Raw genomic sequence first — 22,315 nt, 5'->3', positions numbered from 1 at the left:
GGGGAATAACTATAGGGATACCCAGGAGTGTGTAACACGGCACACACTCCCCGGCAGAGAGGCTACACCAACAAACAACGCACACAAAACAACCAACTTTACACTGCGGAAAGCGTCTGAAGACACATGGGGGTAAGTAAACGCACCGGAGGGCATGGAACGCCGCCCCTCCAGAGCATTACACCTGCAATTCTATATATATATTTTCTGGACTGCTTCATATACACCTTTTTTCTTTCTTGTTAAAGACTATTTTTTATTGACTCTCTATTGACACTAATTGCTGGAATAGAGATGAACTTACAAATGATTATGGGAAATTGTGTCTGTGCTTAGCTATATAAATGTAAGTCTAACACACAAGTATGATAAAAGTTGGCTATAATTAGCAGCAGTGTTCCTTTTTTTCCCATAGGAGCACTACAGAACAGCATATCTGTATAGTAAAATACACACGTCTTTTATCATACTTGTGTGTTAGACTTACATTTATATAGCTAAGCACAGACACAATTTCCCATAATCATTTGTACTCGAGATTGATTTATCTCTCAGTGTCAGCTGCTAGCTAGTATAATCACAGGAGAGTGAGCGCAGGTTCTTCTCTTAAATCATTTTTTATATATTGTTCTCCCCAGAATCAATTTCATAGGTGCGTCACCTGGCTTTTTCTTTTACATGCCACCAATGCGGCTCCAGGGGTCCCATGGCCAACATGAGAGTTATGCTGCACTTGGCAGGCTCAGTAATGGAGATCCCACTATAACTTTAAGAGGCAGTTTGCAGTCTGTCTGACTCATTGGCTGCTAAAACAAACACACCGCCACCTAGTAGTACGAGTGTACTACCTGGCGCCGGCGTGTTTGTGACTGTGTACAGAGGACCACACTCACTGCGGTCCGCACTACACTTACTGATGGGCGGGCAGGGGGGGGGGGAGGGGTTTTGGCACTCAGAACCCCCCCCCTGCGTGCGCATATGAAGACCATCAGGATTTGAGTGCAGCCATTTCATGTACTCATTTTAACATTTGATATGTTACCACCCTAGGTGGAGCCATGCATTTTAGGTTTCCTCAGTTGTAACTTTGTGAGGTTACTATGGTCAAATTGTTTGTCATCAACACCACGCGTCACAGCAGGAACATAATGCAGGGGATGCTTCCCTGTTTCAGAGACCAGAAATCTTTTCGAAAGAGTGTAAAATGGATGGAGTAAGGTATAGAGCAATCTTGGAGGAAAACCTACTATAGCATACAAAAACCAAAGAAGAATTCATTTTAAGCATTAAATTTACACACATTTGCTGCAGGTATAGGGCCTGATTCGGAGTTGCACGCAGCTCTGTATGTGGCTGTACCTAGTGAATTTTAGCAAACATCATTATGACTTCAGCACTTTGATTCATATGCATTTATTTCTGTGTAAGCTCCATCTAGAGGCCAACCTGGAAACAGCTTAACTAGTTAGTTCTCCATGCACCCTGGGTAGGGTTTAGTGGAGGTATCCATCTTAGATTTCTTCATGGTTGAGCAAACAAGTGCTATATAGCCACACCACAGCATCAATGGGGAGAACTCCCACCTAAGTTTGTTACCAATAGTACTGCCATCAGCTCAGTTATGTTGTATGTTTTCATATTGCAAATGCATTCTATCGTGTTTTGCATTCTTCAGATTTTCACATCTACATTGAATAATTGAACAGTAGGAGTGGTTAAGCTGTCTGCCTAATTTTAATCAGAGAATATAGCGAGAGCAGAACACAGCACCTGCACTGTAGTGAACATACATCTTTGAGTCTGCAGTTTCTCTCCATCCATCATATTTGCATTTCTGGGTATCAACTGGGCAGATACATGAAAGGAAAGTCATTGGAATATAACCGGAGTTGCATCCTACCCCGACACATGCTTATGTGGAGGGGGATATCTTTCACATAGATCTCTAGCAGCCAGCATGGGATAGGTTTAAGTCCTAATACTAGTGATAATGCTGCAACTATGGACAGAGTGGTTTGTGCAATGCATACATATGAAGAGGTGTTGTCGCATTAGCAATCCGTTAGCAAAAAAAAGTGTTGTGCATGTTACTGCGTGTGACTCAGAATCAATCACATTATGGGTGGCGAGTGGATTAAACAATTTATAGGAAAGAACTAAAATTATAAATACAAATGACAGTCTGTATTTGGCAATAGGTTCTAAAACAGAACCTGTAGCTTTAGAATAGCCAGTAATTGTTGCCATATGCTTAAGGCACAGTAGTGCTCCCTCAAGTGACATCAGACCATAATATTGTTTCCTTCATGTGGCATCAGATAACATGATCCACAAATCTAGTCCTTAAGGAGTCAAAACTAATATTTGTCACAGCAAAACTGAGAAAGCAACTAACCAAAAAGGTCTGCTCTTGGCTAGGCCTGAAATACTGATCTTGATAAATTTCAGCACAAGAAAAGTAACCTGGCCTTGGTCATTAAACCTTTATAGCCACAAATATGGCAACTATAGTATTGGTTTATGCATTTTATAAATTGAGAGAATTGTCTATCATCTCCATTACGAACATCTCACTTATTTTTTGTATCTTGGTTACCTGTGTTGAATTGATGTTCAAAATCACCCTTTTCATTAACTTAGGACTTGTTACTACAACAGGGAAATGAGTGGGAGCAGGCCATTTTGTACAGTAGAAGGGGGTCCTAATTAACTCAAGTGTTCTCCCCCTTTCTACTTCACCTCAGTTCTAGCTGGACTCCCTTGGGGCTTCAAGACTTCTAAAGAGTGGAGAAGTGAAGAGTAAACACTATATGAGCAACTGCTCTCTTTAGAAGGCATCATATATCTCCCCCTTAGTCTGTAAGCTCTCATGAGCAAGGTCCTCCACAACCCCCATCTCCAGTGTGCTCACTGTCAGTGTCTATGTCTGATACATTGTTATCCCTCCCCAGGGCACTGTGTCATTGAGTGATACTGTTTATAAGGTCACGCTTTGTCATCTTATTTTGTGACTTAATTTATCCCCTTGAATGGTCTGTGCATAATTTGCATTTTTAATTGATTGCATATCACACATTTTCACTGTACCACACTAAAGACATAAAAATAAAAGATGCTTGAAGGTTTGCGTTCCCATAGTTGATAAAAGTATTGGGATGACTTGGAAGCACTGAAGCCTACAATCACGTTTCCCAAATCTATCCCTTAAGGAACACTAAAGGCAGGTATCCACTAATATACAAACAAGAGCACGATTACAACATTGCAATCGTGCTCTCGTTCAGTCCAGGCACATCCCTCATCCCTGCTGAACCTGATCGTCGGGATCGTCAGGTTGACCAGCATGTACGGACGATGTCGGAACCGACCAGTGGGCGCACGCATCGCTGGTCGCTTCCAACCAGAACATGCCCAATGCATGCGCGATTTGCAAGCGATTGCACGATAACGTTGTCGTTATCGTGCAATCGCTTGGTTAAATCGCTAAGTGGATACCCCCCTTTACTGTGCATGTTTTCCACATCTCCGTGCTGTAGAACAGATGTATTCATTACTGACTGACATTTCAAGAGATCCGCAGGTGGTCCTAATTATTTCACTTGTGATTTTGTGCAGAAACCTGGAAAATATGCACTATTAAGCTAGTTACAAGCACAGACGACCCAGCGATGCAACGATAGATGACATCGCTGTACGCACTGCACAATCCGCTGTATGACTAATGTAACTATACCGCATCATCCATGGCACTGTCATCTAATGTGCAGCACATCTGATGGAAAGATTGGGTGGTTTTCAGGGTACACACTATACGATAGGTGTTCAGATCCATCGCGGACGATATATCGTATAGTGTGTACCTAGCTTTAGGGTTCCCTGTGGGATAGATTTGAGAAAAAAAAATAGTTCCCAGGATTAAGCTGTTTAGTATACTGCACAACATTTAGGTGATTTTGGCCTCAACCAGAAGCACAAGTACATGTATAATCTAACAAAGGGAGCTGGAAACTCCTTTTTATGAATGCTATAAAGCAATGCTAGTGATACCAAAATTAAAACCAGCAATTGTTTGTGTTGAATTATTTTATTACAGAAAGCTGCAGGAAGTTTATGCAGTCTTGGCAGCTCGGGTGCGCTTCTTCTTCACCACCACTGGTTTCTGGCTCCTCAGGATAGCACTGGCACGACGAAGAGCCGCCTAAACAAACAACATTTGTTACTGACCATCCCAGCAATTGTTCATTTCAGCAAAACCATTAAAGGCATCAGGGGGATGTTGCAACCAGGTTACTCTTAGTTCATCTTAAAAAGGTAATGCTAACATTTTATCCAATTAAATGATCAATTGGGCTACAAATTACTGGATTAATTTCTAACACTAAATATAGGACTTTGGCCAGAAAGCGTTTATTAAAATGTCATGTGTATCCCGCTTCCAGCTGTTAGATCTGTTGTAAACAGCAACATTTTCAAGTATTAGGAATTGTTCCAAATATATAGTACCTAGCAGTGCTTTTAAATCAGGCAAAAACAGTCTTGAACTGGGTACACACTATACAATGCTCACTCAAGATGCAATGTATCCATTGCGGGGAAATATCCAATATCGAGCATACACTGTACAATGGTTCCTTCCAATCCTCACTAATGGTCAGAAGGAACAGACAAAATGCCTAAAATTATTGGAAGATCTGAGAGCAAATCAGTTGTCAGACCGTACACAAATAAGTGACCACATTTCTCTCATCTTTGAAACATGCATGAAGATCCAATCATAAGGTGAGACCGATTTATCTGCGGTAAATGGAGATTGTATGTGCACATACATTATACAATTCTCTGGTTGATCATAACATTCTCAGCTGATCTGACAGTTGTACAGCCTGTGCCTAGTCAATATCACCTGAAACAAAGTTACATTTTGCGTGGAAAAGCTAATTATACTAGGGCACAACTTTAAATATGAACATTTAAATCACAGGGCAAAATACTTCAATGTCTGGTCAGAGACAGGTGTGTGTGTGTGTAAAACATTATCTAAAGGATCCATTATATAACACTAATTATGGAAGGGTCAGGTTAATTACGGAGCCTAACCTTAAAGCTTTAATATATAAAAACAATTATGCTGTGAGTGTGATACATTAATCTCAAATGCAGTGGCAGTGCTGGGAAAAAAAACACTTGCACAAAGATCAGTATATATGAACAAAGCCTAAAGAAATCAAGCCAAAAGCACTATTCACCATAAACACAAGTGGTGGGGAACATTTAAGCTTATAGATATTAAACACAGCTTAACAGACCTAGTCTGTCTTTTTATTATCACAAGGCACAAATATGAATATTTAAATGATCAAGTAATTTGATGAAAGGAAAGGAAGCTCAAACAAGTACTATAATATGAGTATGCAAAAACATCCACTCACCATACGGAGATCCCTCCTGTAATTATTCTTGCGAATAATGTGGCGCAAGCTGCTTAGGGTGGCGCGAGAGTTCTTGTTGATGGTGATTTTTTCATATGATGTAGCAGGTTTGCGCTGGCCTAAAAACAAGATTTCATTTTACAAGCACATAAAATTAGGTAAATCATTTTCTGTATTCTCTGAATACATAGTTTTGTATGTGTCTAAGGTAAAAATGAAGGGATGAATGTATAAAAATATCCTTGTTATAGGACTTAGTTGCTAAGATGTACTAGTATGAGACCATGCAAGATGGATAACTCACAGCCTGCACAGATGAAGACTATAAAAGGGTAAATTTACTAAAGTGAGAGTTTTTAAAAGTGAGTTTTAAAAGTGATGTTGCCCATAGCAACCAATCAGATTCTAGCTATTATCTTCTAGAAGGTGCTAGTTAAATAAGTAGAATCGGATTGGTTGTTATGGGCAACATCACTTTTAAAACTCACTTCTAAAAACTCTCACTTTAGTAAATTTACCCCTAAGTGTCTAGCACATATGTGCTCTTGTAGGCACAATTTAGCAGAGGCAATTTGAGGTTAATTAGCTGTATGTACAATAGTTTTTGCCCACGTCAAAAACAAGAAATGTAATGGTCTATAAACATAAAACTAAGCAAGTCTCTTGTTTGTCTGGAAAAGTCCCACTCTTACTTGTACTGTATGGTTTTCCTGAGATAAAAGCATGAAGAAAATCTGAATTTAAACACATGCAGCTGATCAACGTCCCACTGCCTGCGGTCACATACATGTAATTTTATTTGTAACATAATCCCCTGAATGTCCAGCTTTGGGTAATATGTTAAGTCAGTGGTTCCCCCAACTGTGCGCGTGGCACCCTGGGGTGCCTCAGGACACTTGCAGGGGTGCCTCAGGTTGGTGGTTCAGCAAAAAATCAAATCATTTATGGTCAATGTAATGTAAATATGTGGACAAACAGAAGTGCAAACCTATTCCCCATCACATAAATGAACCTAAGGATGACGCACAATTTATTTCACTTTACTACATTTTTTTCAGAATTTCTCAATATCAAACTTTTGGCTGAGGGGTGCCGTGAAAACATGCTGATACCTTAGGGCGCCGTGGTTCAAAAAAGTTTGGGAACCACTGTGTTAAGCCATTAAAAAAATGGTAAACTTCTCCAAGCTGTTTACATTTGAAAAGCATCAAATGCATACACCAGCTGAAGTGATTGTCTGCAAACTAAGTAGTCAGTACACTGTATAGAAGACAGATATGATTAAAAGATCCGATATTTAATTACATCTTAAATTTCCTATTTTAATCGTCATGTTGTGCGTATCTTGAGCTGCACTCCCATTTGATATGATATGGGATCTGTACTAGTGAATGTTTCCAATTCACTCTCTATAATTAACAGAAAATATGTTGTGTGTACCTGGGAATAATATAGTCCCCTGTAGTTCCACCCTGTGGAAAATGTACACGAGTGGATGATATTTACAGTAATAGAAGGAGAGGTCTTAAAATCGGAAAAGGTTTAATAATCTAAAAGCTGGAGTACAATATAATATATGCATAGTAACTAATTATGCTGGCAATGATAAAACATAACATTGGACAAACAGACCAATTATCTGACATTTCCATACAATGTCAGATAATTGGCCTGTCTGCGCATACCAACTTTCAGATCCAAACACCAATTATCGCATCTGTCAGACCCGCTGGATTATTTCTCATACCTGACATAGCAATTATTGATGCTCAGTCGCAGCCATATACTGTTCAATTATTGGCCCGATCAGGCAATAATCGGTTGATTGGGCCGATAATTGGACAGTGTATGGCCACCTTTAGAATTACTGTAAGTGTTAAAGAACAAGTACAGTATGCGCTCCTCAGATTTAGTTTAGAATATGAATTTACATATGAATAAATGCAAATTCAAAGCATAAAAAAAAAGGTTCGGGTTTAAAATCACAGGTTCTCTTCCAGAACCTAAAACAGTATTTATTAAGTGCAATGAAGATCATACAGTGCATCCGGAAAGTATTCACAGCGCTTCACTTTTTCCACATTTTGTTATGTTACAGCCTTATGCCAAAATGGAATACATTCATTTTTCTCAAAAATTCTACACACAATACCCCATAATGACAAGGTGTAAAAAGTTTTGAGATTTTTGCAAATTTAATTAAAAAACAAAACATAGAAATCACATGTACATAAGTATTCACAGCCTTTGCTCAATACTTTGTTGATGCACCTTTGGCAGCAATTACAGTCTCAAGTCTTTTTGAATATGATGCCACAAGCTTGGCACACCTATCTTTGGGCAGTTTCGCCCATTCCTCTTTGCAGCACCCTCGCAAGCTCCATCAGTTTGGACGGGAAGCGTCGGTCCACAGCCATTTTCAGATCTCTCCAGAGATGTTCAATTGGATTCAAGTCTGGGCTCTGGCTGGGCCACTCAAGGACACTCACAGAGTTGTCCTGAAGCCACTCTTGATATCTTGGCTGTGTGCTTAGGATCGTTGTCCTGCTGAAAGATAAACAGTCACCCCAGTCTGAGGTCAAGAGCGCTCTGGAGCAGGTTTTCATCCAGGATGTCCCTGTACATTGCTGCATTCATCTTTCCCTCTATCCTGACTAGTCTCCCTGTTCCTGCCGCTGAAAAACATCCCCACAGCATGATGCTGCCACCACCATGCTTCATTTTGCTTTCCTCCAAACATAACGCCTGGCATTCACGTCAAAGAGTTCAATCTGTGTCTCATCAGACCACAGAATTTTGTTTCTCTGAGAGTCCTTCAGGTGCATTTTGGCAAACTCCAGGCGAGCTGCCTGTGCTTTTTACTAAGGAGTGGCTTCTGCCTGGCCACTCTACCATACAGGCCTGATTGGTGGATTGCTGCAGAGATGGTTGTCCATCTGGAAGGTTCTCCTCTCTCCACAGAGGAATGCTGTAGCTCTGACAGAGTAACCATCCGGTTCTTGGTCACCTTCCTGACTAGGGCCTTCTCCCCCGATCGCTCAGTTTAGATGGCCGGCCAACTCTAGGAAGAGTCCTGGTGGTTCCGAACTTCTATTTACAGATGATGGAGGCCACTGTGCTCATTGGGACCTTCAAAGCAGCAGATATTTTTCTGTACCCTTCCCCAGATTTGTGCCTCGAGACAATCCTGTCTCGGAGGTCTACAGACAATTCCTTGGACTTCATGCTTGGTTTGTGTTCTGACATGCATGGTCAAGTGTGGGACCTTATATAGACTGGTGTATGCCTTTCAAAATCATGTCCAAACAACTGAATTTACCACAGGTAGACTCCAATTAAGCTGTAGGAACATCTCAAGGATGATCAATGAAAACAGGATACACCTGAGCTCAATTTTGAGCTTCATATTAAAGGCTGTGAATTCTTATGTACATGTGATTTCTTAAGTTTTTTTTTTTTATTAAATTTGCAAAAATCTCAAAAAAAAAAAAAAAAAAAAAAAAACTTTACACATTGTCATTATGGGGTATTGTGTGTAAAATTTTGATGAGAAAATTTTATTTATTCCATTTTGGCATGAGGCTGTAACATAACAAAATGTGGAAAAAGTGAAGCGCTGTGAATACTTTCCAGATGCACTGGATCAGCAACGTCAATAACATTTCAAAACATTAGGTGTAAAAACAGTTTCCCATGACTAGTATTGAGGTAGTCAGAAAGGTCTTTAAATATTTCTTGAGAATCTTTGTGCTGAATAGTATTTATTTGATGACAGGCAATTGTGCTGAATGAGTCCAGAGCCTAATCTGAGTGTCCAGTACGAAATACTAGTAACTCAAGCCCAAACCATTTAAATTTTGCCATGAATCTGGTTTTCTTCATATGGTAGACTAACCCAGTTTATAGATGTGTCCACATACATCTCACATCCGTGTGCTACAAGTTGTGTTATGTTGAACGTGTGAGCACCGCAACTCTGTAGCGCCGAGCGACTTTTCACTGTCAAATGAGTCTTCTTCGCAAAATGATGTGAATAGGACACAGACAGCTTCTGCTGATTAAAGTGATGCAGCATGCCTATATTCTGTGTGCTACTGCGGGTGTATCTGCATGCAAAATACTACGTTACAGTGTCTGACACACATGTAGATACACCTGCAGCACCGCATATCATTTTAATCAGCAGAAGCTGCTTGTGTGTCCTATTCACATTGCTTTGCAAATAAGACTGTAAAAAGTTACACGAAGAGACGCTCGGCGCTAGGAGTCACGCCACGACATGGAGCGACTAGAAGGGCTGTTTTACGTGTAAGGAAGTAAGATGTATGTGGACACATCAGTGTCGGTACTCATGCTGTACGTTCATAATTTAATTTGATACACAAACTGCGCTCCATCTTTTAGTCTAATAAACATAATTTCTGATTTTAAGCCCTCTATTACTGTAAATCAGTGTTTCTCAAACTCAGTCCCCATAGAACCCTAACAATGCATGTTTTCAATGTACCTTCAGGAATAATTTGTACCACCTGTAGATTTGTCAGTCAATTAATACCGGTGCTCCAGCTAGATGAGTTGGAAAACATGCACTGTACAGCTGCGCACGCACTAGAACGATATATCATTCTATCATAAGAGGGTGTGTATTCCAGATATGTTTGACTGACGTCGTTCACAGACAAATCTAATAGGCCCTGCAGCACAGGCGATTACGATATATCTAGCAGATATAGCGTTCATCTGGCTGTCTGTATGGCCGACCGCCCGATATGTCGCCCACAGTAGTCATTGAATATGACGTCACAACTGGGTAGGCATATTCAAATGACTCTGCTGGCCACACACAGCGGCCAAACGATTGGCAAGTGTGTATGCACTTACTAATTGTTAGATAGGTCAGCATGTGTGTACAGCTTTATGGTTCCATGAGGACGGTGTTTGAGAAACACTGCTGTAAAATGTTGCCCTCTCATGCATTTTTATAAATATTATGGGATCACACTGGTTTGCACCCAAGTACACGAAATATACTTCTTTTAATCATGACTTTTCAGTTTATATGAGATTACGGCAAAGGGGTATGCAGTTGTGCAACGGTTTGGAAAATGTGACCGTGTATGATAGAACTTCAGCATAATTTGGGGCAACTGATTCAAAAACTGGGAATAAAAAGCAAAAACAGCACCTCCTATTTATACACCAACATTAACGCACTGGCCAAAAGTGAGCTTTATAGTAATAACCTTTTAAAGTGATACCTTTCTAAGCAATTTTAATATAAAGCCAAGCAAGAGTAATGTGATAACCAGGGATCACGGTTATTGCATAATGCACATATTTTTGGCTGATTATTACAAGATCCTGGGCAATATTTTCAGTAATGAAGCCGCATGATCTACAGCAACCTACCAGCACGCTTTTTCAGAACAACAATGATCCCCTTTCCATCGGCAGCAGGCTCAACACCAACGGTTTTCCTGTGGATGAGACCATTGTATCGAAAGGAGTTCTTGGCCTTCAGGTTGTTGGGTTCCTACATGGAAGATCATTGAAAATAATTGAAAAATACATCCTATTCTAAAAACAATTGAATATTTAAACCAATAAAACTTATTCAACGTACTATGGTCCTCATGATAAAACCACATTTCCAATATAGAGAAATCTCTAAGCTGCAGTTAAAATACAAATATGCTTCCTATGAAAAAAATAAATAATAAAAAACACTTCATGTTTTAAATAACAAAGAAACCTAGTGAGTACGTCTACTTTTAGGTACATAGAGGGTCAGATTTTTAAATCTGTGTCCATGCCCAAAAGCCTACAACTATTTAATCACTAAAAGACACAGGAAGTCAATACAATTGTCCTGTGGCACAGCTATATGGTAGTGGAAGTGTATAAAACTGGGAATAAAAACAAAATCTTTTCACAACTGGTCGCTACGGAAAGCCGGTTTCAGTTACAAGTATAAGATTATACACATTCACACCTGCACAACAGGATTTGCCATTTATTAAGACTTTTCCCAAAGACTCTGGGACCTGATGGAGGCCGTGGCACCAGTAGAGTTAACCCTTCATGCTGCAGTGCTATTTTCAGTGAAATATTGGCGCTAGGTGCCATGTAAAAGGCAGCTCTAACTGATGGGTGCAATATTGGAAGCTAGCCTCTAGCCCACTACCCTTCTGCTGAGACGTACAGCACCTGCGTATCTTCAAACCTTATCACTAATATCTTTACATGTAGTATGACTGCATCTCTATTCACACAGGATATATGCTTAACCAACACTTACTGCTGGTGAAGCTGATCAGCAGAGGGTCACTCTCACAAGTTATACTGTACATTTTAAATGTGTGTATTTATTAATTTTGTGTCAGACATTTTCATATATAAATCCTGGAACCATATACTCCATTTGGCAGGACAATATTTGTACAGGTTGAGTCTCCCATATCCAAATATTCCGAAATACACAATTTTTTTGGCTTGACTGAGATAATGAAACCTATGATTTTTTTGATGGTTCAATGTACACAAACGTTGTCTAAGGCACAAATTATTAAAAATATTGTAGAAAATTACCTTCAGGCTGTGTGTATAGGGTGTATATGAAACATAACTGAATTTAATGTATGTACACAAACTTTGTTTGAGCCACAAAATTATTGAAAATATTGCATAAAATGACCTGCAGGCTGTGTGTATAAGGTGTAAATAACACAAATGCATTCTGTGTGTATATTTGGGTCCCATTCCCAATATCTCTCATTATGGTATGCAATTATTCCAAAATACGGAATATTCCGTTATCCAAAATACCCCATTGTCCCAAGGATTTTGGATAACGGAGACTCAACCTGTATATTATCAATTTTGACGCGAATATATGCATTTACTTTTATAACACATTTGATGTGTTTTATTATCGATTTAGAGTGTAACAAATATCCTTAGTCTATATATTTCAAATCTCAAATAATATATTGTTTCCTGCACAGCACATTTTCTTCTTATCCTTATTGACCCGTCAGCTGCCTTTGGTACAGTTGACATTTGACAGTTGACCTCTCCTTCAAACTCTTTTGGGCTCCATGACTGTCTATCTTTCTTACTGTTCCTTCTTATTCCCTAGTTCCAACACTATCTCCCCTCTTCCTCTTTTCCCCAAGAATCTGTCCTTGGTCTCATTCTCTTCTATCTTTGCACCAACCTCCCTTGGTGAACTCCTAAGGTCTCCATTACCACCTTTATGCTGAAGATACACAAATCTATTTTTCTTCCCCTGACCAACTCGTTCTCCCATGTCTTCCTGGGTGTCTCAGACATGTTCAGTTTAGGACAACGCTAAGACTGAGCTCATTGTCTCTTTCTGATGGGAATACTTGCCACTCTCTCAAGTCTGCTGCCTAGGTATGTATCATCCCTTCAACCCCTACATTTATGCTATCTCCCAATCCTGTTACTTTCACCTACACAACATCTCCCAAATTAGACTTATTCATGCCCATTTCCAGTCTCAACTATTGCAACCTCCTATGCTGGTCTTCCTCTATCCTGTATGTCCCCTCTTAAGGCTATCGTCAGTGCTGCTGTTGGTCTCATTTTTCTTGCCGCTCTGACTCATTCAGCTCCTTCGCTGGCTCCTTTTTCTTTAGAGAATCCATTTTAATTTCCTCACTCTAAATTTCAAAGCACTCCGTCGCTCCTCCCCCTCATACATCTCTAAACTCATCAGTCCACACTCCCTCTTATTCTTGTCGCCTTTCCTCCATGCTTATTAGCTCTTTCCACACTTCCCTCCCTCTTCTAGAACGCCCCCTACCATCTTATAAAGTGCACTACCAGCCTGCAGAGCTTCAAATGTGCTCTGAAAATATCAAAGCATACTAGTCCTCCTCACAATCCTAACTTATGGCCTCTGTCCGACCTCTTCACGGTTCCCCTCCCAGTCGTCACTTCCACTCCCTCAAGACTGTAAGCTCTCACAGGCAGGACCCTCTTGTCCTCACACTGCACTTCCATTTGCACAGTGCACCCCAAATCAATCAGAAGCTATGATCCTGTCTGCTCCGCCAGGGCACTGGGTCACTGACTATTTCTACCCGTCATTCACCTGTATAGAGGTCTCAATGGTTGTTTCTCTCTTATACTGTCTGTTTAAACATATTTTATAGCGTTCCCGCTAGGCTGTTTTAGCGGGGCGCGGCGCCCTGCCCTCCTTCTGGAGAGCAAAAAGCGCCCTGCCCTCAGAGCCTGCGAGTGCCGTCTTCACCTGCGGGTCGCAGTGTCCCGCGGGTGGGGAAATGTGCGGTCACCGCCGGTGAATAGACACTGGGCGCATGCGCCCTGCATCTATTCTCCCTGTCAGCAGCGCTTGGGGGCTGCCCGACGTGTCCGTAAGTGCCGGGCACGCCCCCAAGAGTGACGAAAAGGGTGACGCGTCTTATAGACACCCTCCAGTTCAATGGCCATGCCCTCCTCTAGCTCCGGCACCCTGCCTGCCGCCGGAGCTAGAGTGAACACTATTGTAGTTATGTGTTCAACTTTGTTTTGCCTTATCAGCCCCATGGATATATAAATAATCGCTAATAAAGCTATAAATGTGTTAGAATTAAGTTTTGTTGTGGCGTTAACAAAACCATGCACACCTATTACTCTACATTGCAGGCAGTATAAGAGATGGGAAAATAAATGTATGTTATAGAACATTGACTGCAAAGCATAAGAGCCTTAGAAGAAATTAAAGCACCATTTCCATTACTAATACAGATTTAATCCCCATTGGGTTTTAAAATATGTTCATTATTTAAATTTTAAAAAGAGATGCCCACCCTACCAGAAAGATGGAGCTGCCTCCTTTAGGACACCTGGAGGTACAGGTTATTTGTGATGTAGCCTGACACCACTTGCATTAAAGATGAGAAATTTAAAAAATGAACTAAATGATTTGAATTAATCAATTACATGTTACTTTTGCAGTTTCCATTAAAAACCAGACAAACAAATCCTCTATACTTACAGTGCTATACACCTGCTTGTTCCTTTTGATTAGGAAACTAGAGCAGTTCCTGATGATCATCCATTGCAAACTAGCAGACATTTTCAGCACCTAGATTAAAAGAGGTAAATTAAAATGTGATATAGGATAGTTTTAGGCACAGCAATGAATTAGGTCAATATTTATTACCAGTTATGTATAAAGCGCGCACATATTCCGCAGCGCTTTACAGAGAATATTTGTCCATTCACATCAGTCCCTGCCCCAGTGGAGCTTACAATCTATATTCCCTACCACATGCACACACAATTACTCACTAGGGTTCATTTTTTGTTGGGAGCCAATTAACCTATCACTATATTTTTCGGAGTGTGGGAGGAAACCGGAGCACCTGGAGGAAACCCATGCAAGCACAGGGAAACTATACAAACTCCACACAGTTATGCTGGCCACACACATAGCGATATTTTACCCGATCTGGCCGATTCCGACACATTTGAACGACAGATCGTGTAAAATATGGCCAAATCCTGAGTAAATCGTGAGTCCCCACTCACAATCACTATGCGCGCCCCCGCTGGTCGCACATCGCATCGTCAGATCTGCCATGCAGTAGGGTAGATCTGACAATCTAGGACACGATGAACTGTGAAACTCTGGACGCAGGAAAGATCGTTTGAAGATTGGACACCAAATTGTGTGCAGATCGTGTGCTGAGCTGCCGGGGAGAGTTTCAAGGGAAATCGTACACATCGGCTCATCTTGAGCACATCGCTATGTCTGCGGCCAGCTTGAGGACCGAAGTGGGAATCAAACCCACGACCTTGGTGCTGTGTACTAGTCAATAAAGCTAGCTACATAAAATTCAGAAGAATTTGTTTACCGATTTAGATCATAACTAAGCCAAACAGATTAGACAAACCATTACAATAGACCTATGGTCACTAATACCCCTTTTCCACCAAAATTCCGGGTCTGACCCGGAGTTGGAACAGGGTTCCTATCCAGATCAGACCCGGAATTTAGCCGGCGCCGACTCGGGATATTCCCGAGTCAGCGCCGCTTACACCGCAGTCGGGTCTGCATAGACCCGGCTTTTCCAGCGTGAAAGTGGACGCTTGGAGATGACGCCATCTGCATAGTCCATCAAACAGCCCCTTGCTTCCGCCTATAGCGCTCCACATTTTATTTTTAAAAACTAAAATCTGGCTAATAACCAAATTTTTCATAGAAAAATAATGCATTTATTAATAGTGATAATTATCACTGTATTAATAAATGCAATGTTGTTTAGTCACAAAAAATGTGGTTATTAGCCAGATTTTAGCTTTCAAAAATAAAATGTGGCTCTTCAAGACATCTAATTTTTCTCTAGTAGCTCCCATCCCTATTATGGTTGGAGACCACTGCCATAGACCAACATAATAGAACTTTTAAACATTTTAAGTTTATTCAGCGCATATATATGGAATGTTACCCTCTGATGCTGCATTCACAAGGCGGCGACGGCACTGTAAAGCAGCGATTCCCTAACTCGGTCCTAAAGAACCCGAGCAGTCCAGGTTTCAACGGTGGCTTAATTAATTAGTACCTCAGTCAATTTGATTTAACCATCTGTGGATATCAGTGGGAACCACTGCCGCAAAAATTTCCCAAACATCACCATTACAGTCCAGGTTTAGGATATCCATGTTTGAGTCTAGATGGTTAAATCAAATTGACTGAGGAACTATTTAAGTCACCTGTGCAGAAGTATGGATATCCTTAAAACTTGGACTGTAATGAGTTTGGAAAACTCTGCCATAAAGGATTAACCTTCCTCTATATAAAACACGTAAAGAGTCCACAGAGAGTACTTTATACATCGGATCCTTACCATAACTTTAATCAATCATTAAATACACTATGTGTAGATATAAAATAGAACTGAAATTTGCACTTTCCCTTTAAATGTATATAACAAAAGATGGCTAAGACCAACTCACAAAAAAAAATTGCTTCTTTAATGAAAAAAAGTAAACATTTAAGGATTTGATCTTCAATAACCTGCCGACGTTTTAGAGGCGGAACTCGTTCCGCCTCCGATATGTCAGCAAGGTATCGCTGTGTCAGTATTGTTTATTCGATATTGGCTCTCGGAGTACCATCCATAGATATGCTATAGATATACACACATAGATGAGGGGGTGTATTTACGAGATAAAAACATTGATTTCCATTTAGACCTAGGAAATTTTCTGTTTATTAAGTCCTAAAACAGAATTATACAGTAATATGATGCTTTATTACTTCAGGTCTTTATCGGATCACCATGGTTAGCCAAGCGTGTACTACACAGGGCACATACCACTATGTACTAGCAATGATGGAATTATTGCTCAGGGAGAACTACAAAGGGAGAAGAGGGATCTCAGTAACCACCATCTCTATCATTAAGCTTTATCATTGCGTGCACGGCCGTACATGGGCACAACACTATGCAACCAGCATTACACAGGTATTACATGGACACAGCGTAGCACGTCCGCCATGAGGCCCGGGGACCGAAGCCACTGAGCTGTGAGAGCGGCCGCACATAGGCCTGACACATGAGGTATCAGGGCCCACATGTCACCCCATTAAGGAGACAGGCGCAGCCCAGTAACGACCTCACATCGCAGCTGTCCCCCACCTCCCGGAGCCGCCTGTTCCCCGGTGTGAGAGCAGCGGACACAGCACGTTACCTCTCTCCGCTCAGCCACAGGAAGAAAAGGAAGGGAAAGGGGCGGAGCTGCTGCTTATTTCCTGTCCGCCAATGACTCATCTCCCCCGGTTCTGCGTCACATGTACACACGACGTACGGCCGCCATGTTAGAAGTGGGCATAGATGCCATTGTTAAGGGGTAAAATAAAATGACGGGTCAGTTCTCTGTCTGTTGCGGGTTGCGGGTGGTGACATGCCAGAATAGTACTGCGTAAATATTTCATTTTTTCACAAAATATTGAGAGTAATGATCACTTTTTCCACTCTCTGCGGTTGTTTCTACATCATACTTGACAAACTTTTTCTGAGCTCTTGGAGTGGGTGTAGAAGTGGAATGTCCAGCGGCTGCATGGTGTAGCCGACACCAAACAGTGCATGTTTTCCATGTCTCCTCACAGAATCGCAAGTTAAATAAGTATCTCCACCTGTGGATCTTTTAATACACCTGTGCCCCTGCTGGGTGACCTGGAAAACGTGACCTGTGTGGGGTCCTGAGGACCAAGTTTGAGAATCACTGTATTATACTGCTTTTAGACCTAAATCCTGGGTCTGACCCGAGTTTTGGAACTCAGTTTCAAAACGGGTCAGACCCAGGACATACTTTTTCTACAGCGGCGCCGATCCGGAGTATTTCCGTATCTGCACTGTTCACACTGCACACGGGTTCAGTGGATCACTTCTCCCAGCGCTTGGAGATGACATCATCTCCAGGCGCCGAGAAGCCCGGAAGTCCCCATGTTGTAAACGGGAGCCGGGTCAAATGACCCGGGGTACCCGTTTACACTGCAGGGTTTCACAGGTTGATCCCTTGTAAAATCCTGAAAGTTACCTGGGTTGGATTGCCGGGTCACTCTACCCGTGAATCCAACCCTGGCCCCTTTTACACCAAGGAGCTACCCGGGTTAAGCCCTGCAATAACCCAGGTTTTAGCTCTGGTGTAAAAGGGGTAATATTTAGCACATCCCTCTGCGCAATGCTGCAATTGGTGCATCACGCAGGGCAGGGCTAAGGTGGGGGATTGGGTATGAAACCCCGGCTGTCGGCATAATAACAAGAGAATAGGCACAGAATAGTCAGGATGTCAGGAATATGGCGGGTTAAATACAATGTAATATTTATTTCAGCCAAGATAAATATATATAGTACACGTGGCATTATTATTAGCACAACACTTACACAATTTGGTTTTCAATTAAATGTTTCCTTTTGGTCATTTATATTGCCTGAGTATATGACCACAGGCATACTAAAGTGGTTGCTGCTGTTATAAATGAAAATTGAGTAAAGCTGTTTATATATTTAACTTAATAAGCGCCTGAATAATATTTATCTAGTTCACAGTCAATCAAGCCAGACAGCACTTGTTCTTCATTTTAAGTGGCTTCCTGTTTGGTAAATAGTGTAACTTTCTGTCTCTATAATCAAGTAAATCCTGACTGGTAAATGAACTAATTTTACCTAAAAGTGCAAAAGTCCATACGTGACACTGTAAAAAAAAATCTGTAGTTTTGTATCTTTAGAGTTTTTATCATAGGTTGACAAGTTAAATTATAGCTACTTCTCATAGGTTTTTTTAAAAGAATAACAAAGGTGGTGATTCAAATTTTCTGCACGCCCCCTGCTGGACGTCTATACGAACAGGCGCCCGATGGAACATTTAAATTGTTTCCCTGTTCAGGCACCCATTAGTATTTACCGCTGCTAAAGGCACCAGCTTTAGCCGCGCAAAGCGGCTAAACCCCTGTAAAGAAGTGGTTAGGCCTCCCAAAACAACAGACTTTGCACACATTTCTTCTCGCATCTCAGGAGGCTACGTGAAGAAATGTGTCACCCCGCAGCTTTAGGCACCCGAATGGAGCAACAATTGAATTGTTCCGTTGGGCGCCTATTCGTACAGACAACCAGCGTGGGGCATCCAAATAACTGAATCACTGAAATACCAAGTAGAAGCATACTTGCCTGGGGAGGAGAAGCAGGTGAATGGTGATGGGGGCAGAACCTGATGGTTTACGTCATTAACCCCCGCCCCTCCCGGTAAATTGCCGTGAATAGTGCATATTTAAATAGGGGGTGGGGCCAAATGGCGCAATTCTTGGAGAATCGCATCATTAAGCCCAACCCCCTACTCGGGGAGCCCCGATTTTCTTGAAAATTCTCCCCATTCTGCCCACTTCACCAGGACTAAAATCTTAGACGCCATGGTAACCTGGCGACCGAGATTCGTCAAGCCCTGACACAAAGAGTCAAATTGTAAGCAACTCAGGCCTTATTAGCAAGTAGTATTGATAGAAAATATATCTAGAATTAAAGGTATCCACCAGTGGCGTAACTAGTGTATTTGGAGCCCAGGGCAAACTTGAAAATGGAGCCCCCCTCACCACTATGTGTTTTGAAAAATGGGCGTGGCCACTGAAAAATGGAGCGTGTCAACATGACACACACCCCTTTCTTGTCACTGGGAACAGTTTTCCATTTTCACCTTAATGCAGTGCCCCTTATACAGTCCCCCCTATATAGTACCCCCAGTATACAGTGCCCCCAGTAGTGGACCCTCTTATGCAGGCCCCCAGTAGTGCCCCTTATACAGTACCCCCAGTAGTGGTCCCCCTTATGCAGCCCCCGATTACTTCACCTTATACAGGCCCCCAGTAGTGATCCCCCATATGCAGTGCCCCTTACACAGTTCCCCCTATAGTAGTCCCCCTTATGCAGCCCGCCATTAGTTCCCCTTATACAGTGCCCCCAGTAGTGATCCCCCATATGCAGCCCCCCAGTAGTGCCCCTTATATAGTGCCCCAGTAGGAGTCCCCCTTGATCCAGTGCCCCCAATAGTAGTGGTCCCCCCAAATGCAGTGCCCCCAGTAGTAGTCCCCCCTACACAGTGCCCTTTATAGTCGCCCCAGTAGGAGTCCCCCTTAATGCAGTGCCCCCTGTAGTAGACCCCAGTAGTGGTCCCCCCCAATGCAGTGCCCCAGTAGTATCCCCCTCAGTGGTAGCCCCCAGTAGTGGTCCCGTACGCGCGCTCGAAGCAGTGCTCCCAGTAGTAGTCCCCTCTTTAGTAATAGTCCCCCCCCCTGTAGTAGACCCCAGTAGTGGTCCCCCCACCCGAAGCAGTGCCCCAGTAGTATCTCCCCCAGTAGTAGTCCCCAATAGTGGAACCCGCCCCCCCCGAAGCAGTACCCCCAGTAGTTTCCCCCCCAAAGGTAGTCCCCAGTAGTGGAACCCGCCCCCCCCGAAGCAGTGCCCCCAGTAGTAGTCTCCTCCTTAGCCTCCTCCCCCGATAAATACACACTGAAATTAAACAATAAATAAAGTAAAAATTCTTACCTGAATCCACGCTGCCGTCCGCACTTCAGTCCTCCCGGGCTGGCGCGCTCTGCATTATGGGAGAGACGTCATGATGTCTCTCCCATTACCCACTGCAGGAGTCGGAAGGGAGCCGGCTCTTGCAGTGGGTGCTGCGGCTGCAGCAGTCAATGAGCGTCTGTCTGACTCTCATTGACTGCTGTTTAACACACACATAGCTGCCACCGCTGGCGGTGATGTGTGTGCAGCAGCAGCAGCCAATGAGAGTCTGTCTGACCTCATTGGCTGCTGATTCACACACACGTCGCTGCCGCTCGGCAGTGATGTGTGTGCTGTAGCAGCAGCAGCCAATGAGAGTCGTCTGCTGGTTAACACAGCGCTGGCGGCGATGTGTGTGTCAGCACAGCCTGAGCCCGCCCGCCTGCCACCCTCCTCCTGGCGCTATTGGGCAAGTGCTCAGGGGGAGGGAAGGGGCTCAGCTGCAGCACAGGACCGGCGCTGGAAGCCTAGCGCCGGTCCTGTGTAAATGTGTAGTGCTGACCGCACACACTGCGGTCGGCACTACACTGGCTAACATGGGCGGGCCGGTACCGAGTCAGGATGCTACTTCCCCTCCAAAAGGTAAATACAACTCTCACTTCAACGGGACTCTGTGTGTGGAACCACAAGTCTCAACCAGTCAGCTTGTTGTGTTCTCTTCCTCTCAGCTGCTTATCTGCTGAATGACGTCGTCCAGCTCTCCCCTCTCCTCAGCTCTAACTGCCTCTTTGTTTTTAAATCAACTTTGTTTAAAATGTGAGAAAGGGTATGTGTGGCTTATAGAAAGGGGGCAAAGAAGCGGAGAGAAATAAAAAAAGGGGGAAATAGGAATGAGTATTGGCTGGAGTCAAGGATGAAGAGTGGGTGAAGGAGATGGGGGTAGGTTTAGAAGGTTGTATAAATAAGTACTGTATGTCCCTCACTGTCTCCCAATAATTCACCTATTGAAAATGGTTTGTGTTTTACTCGAAATCAGAGATTCCAAAATCCGTCATTACAGTCCAGGTTTTAAGGATATCCATGCTTGAGCACTTATGGCTTAATAAGTACCTCAGTTAATTTGATTTAACCATCTGAACTCAAACATGGATATCCTTAAAACCTGTACTGTAATGGCAGAGTTTGGGAAATCATCTCATTCAATCCTTTATTGCCCCTTTAGCACATTGTTACCTTAAATTCTATATAAAACATCAATTTTGTAATTTACAGGCGAACCCCCCCGAGCCCCCCCGATCCGAGGCAGATCCGAGTCAGGCTCGACTTTTCCCGCCTGACTCGGATCTGAAATCGAGGCAAAACGTCATCATCCCGCCTTCCGGGTCTCGCGGGTTTTGGATCCTATATAAGGTACCCGCGTCGGCGCCATTTTCTCACTAGGCTGTGGACAGTGAAGAGGGAGTGTGGGAGTTAGGGCTGGCTGGGCTGTGTAGTGTAGTGTAGTGTAGTGCAGAGTAGTGTTGTGCTGTGCTGCTGTTGTCCACTACTTCAAAGTCCATAGGGGCTGGCTGTGTTGTGCTGTGCTGCTGTTGTTAATAGGGGCTGTGTCCACTACTTCAAAGTCCATAGGGGCTGGCTGGACTGTGTTGTGCAGTCAGTTCTCCATAGGGGCTGTGTCCACTCCAAAGTCCTGTGCAGTGTCCCAGTCCTAAAGGGGTGCTGTAGTGTTGTCCAGGGGGTGCTCTGTCCATCAGGGGTGCTCCCCCCAAGTGCTAAAAAAATAAGATTTTTTCTGTGTTTGTGAATTGTGTGCGCAGTAGCCGCACGTGCATCAACAAAGTAGTGCCAAGCGTG

The 22,315-nt window shown here is 42.7% G+C and overlaps 1 protein-coding gene across 1 annotated transcript; it reads right to left on the bottom strand.

The window, feature by feature from the left end:
* Nucleotides 1–4,065: 4,065 nt before the first annotated feature.
* On the bottom strand, nt 4,066–17,235 carry RPL28 (ribosomal protein L28). Its single transcript, XM_088444569.1, has 5 exons — nt 17,157–17,235; nt 14,455–14,544; nt 10,839–10,962; nt 5,430–5,548; nt 4,066–4,198 (listed from the first exon to the last, which is right to left on the bottom strand). Exons 2-5 carry the CDS (start codon nt 14,533–14,535, stop codon nt 4,109–4,111), a joined length of 414 nt encoding a protein of 137 aa, XP_088300695.1. The 5' UTR covers nt 14,536–14,544; nt 17,157–17,235; the 3' UTR covers nt 4,066–4,108.
* Between the last annotated feature and the right edge of the window lie 5,080 nt (nt 17,236–22,315).

The sequence above is a fragment of the Taudactylus pleione genome, unplaced genomic scaffold (assembly GCF_031769625.1).
Source record: "Taudactylus pleione unplaced genomic scaffold, aTauple2 ptg000366l, whole genome shotgun sequence".
NCBI lineage: Eukaryota > Metazoa > Chordata > Amphibia > Anura > Myobatrachidae > Taudactylus > Taudactylus pleione.
This window is presented reverse-complemented; position numbering and strand designations above follow the sequence as displayed.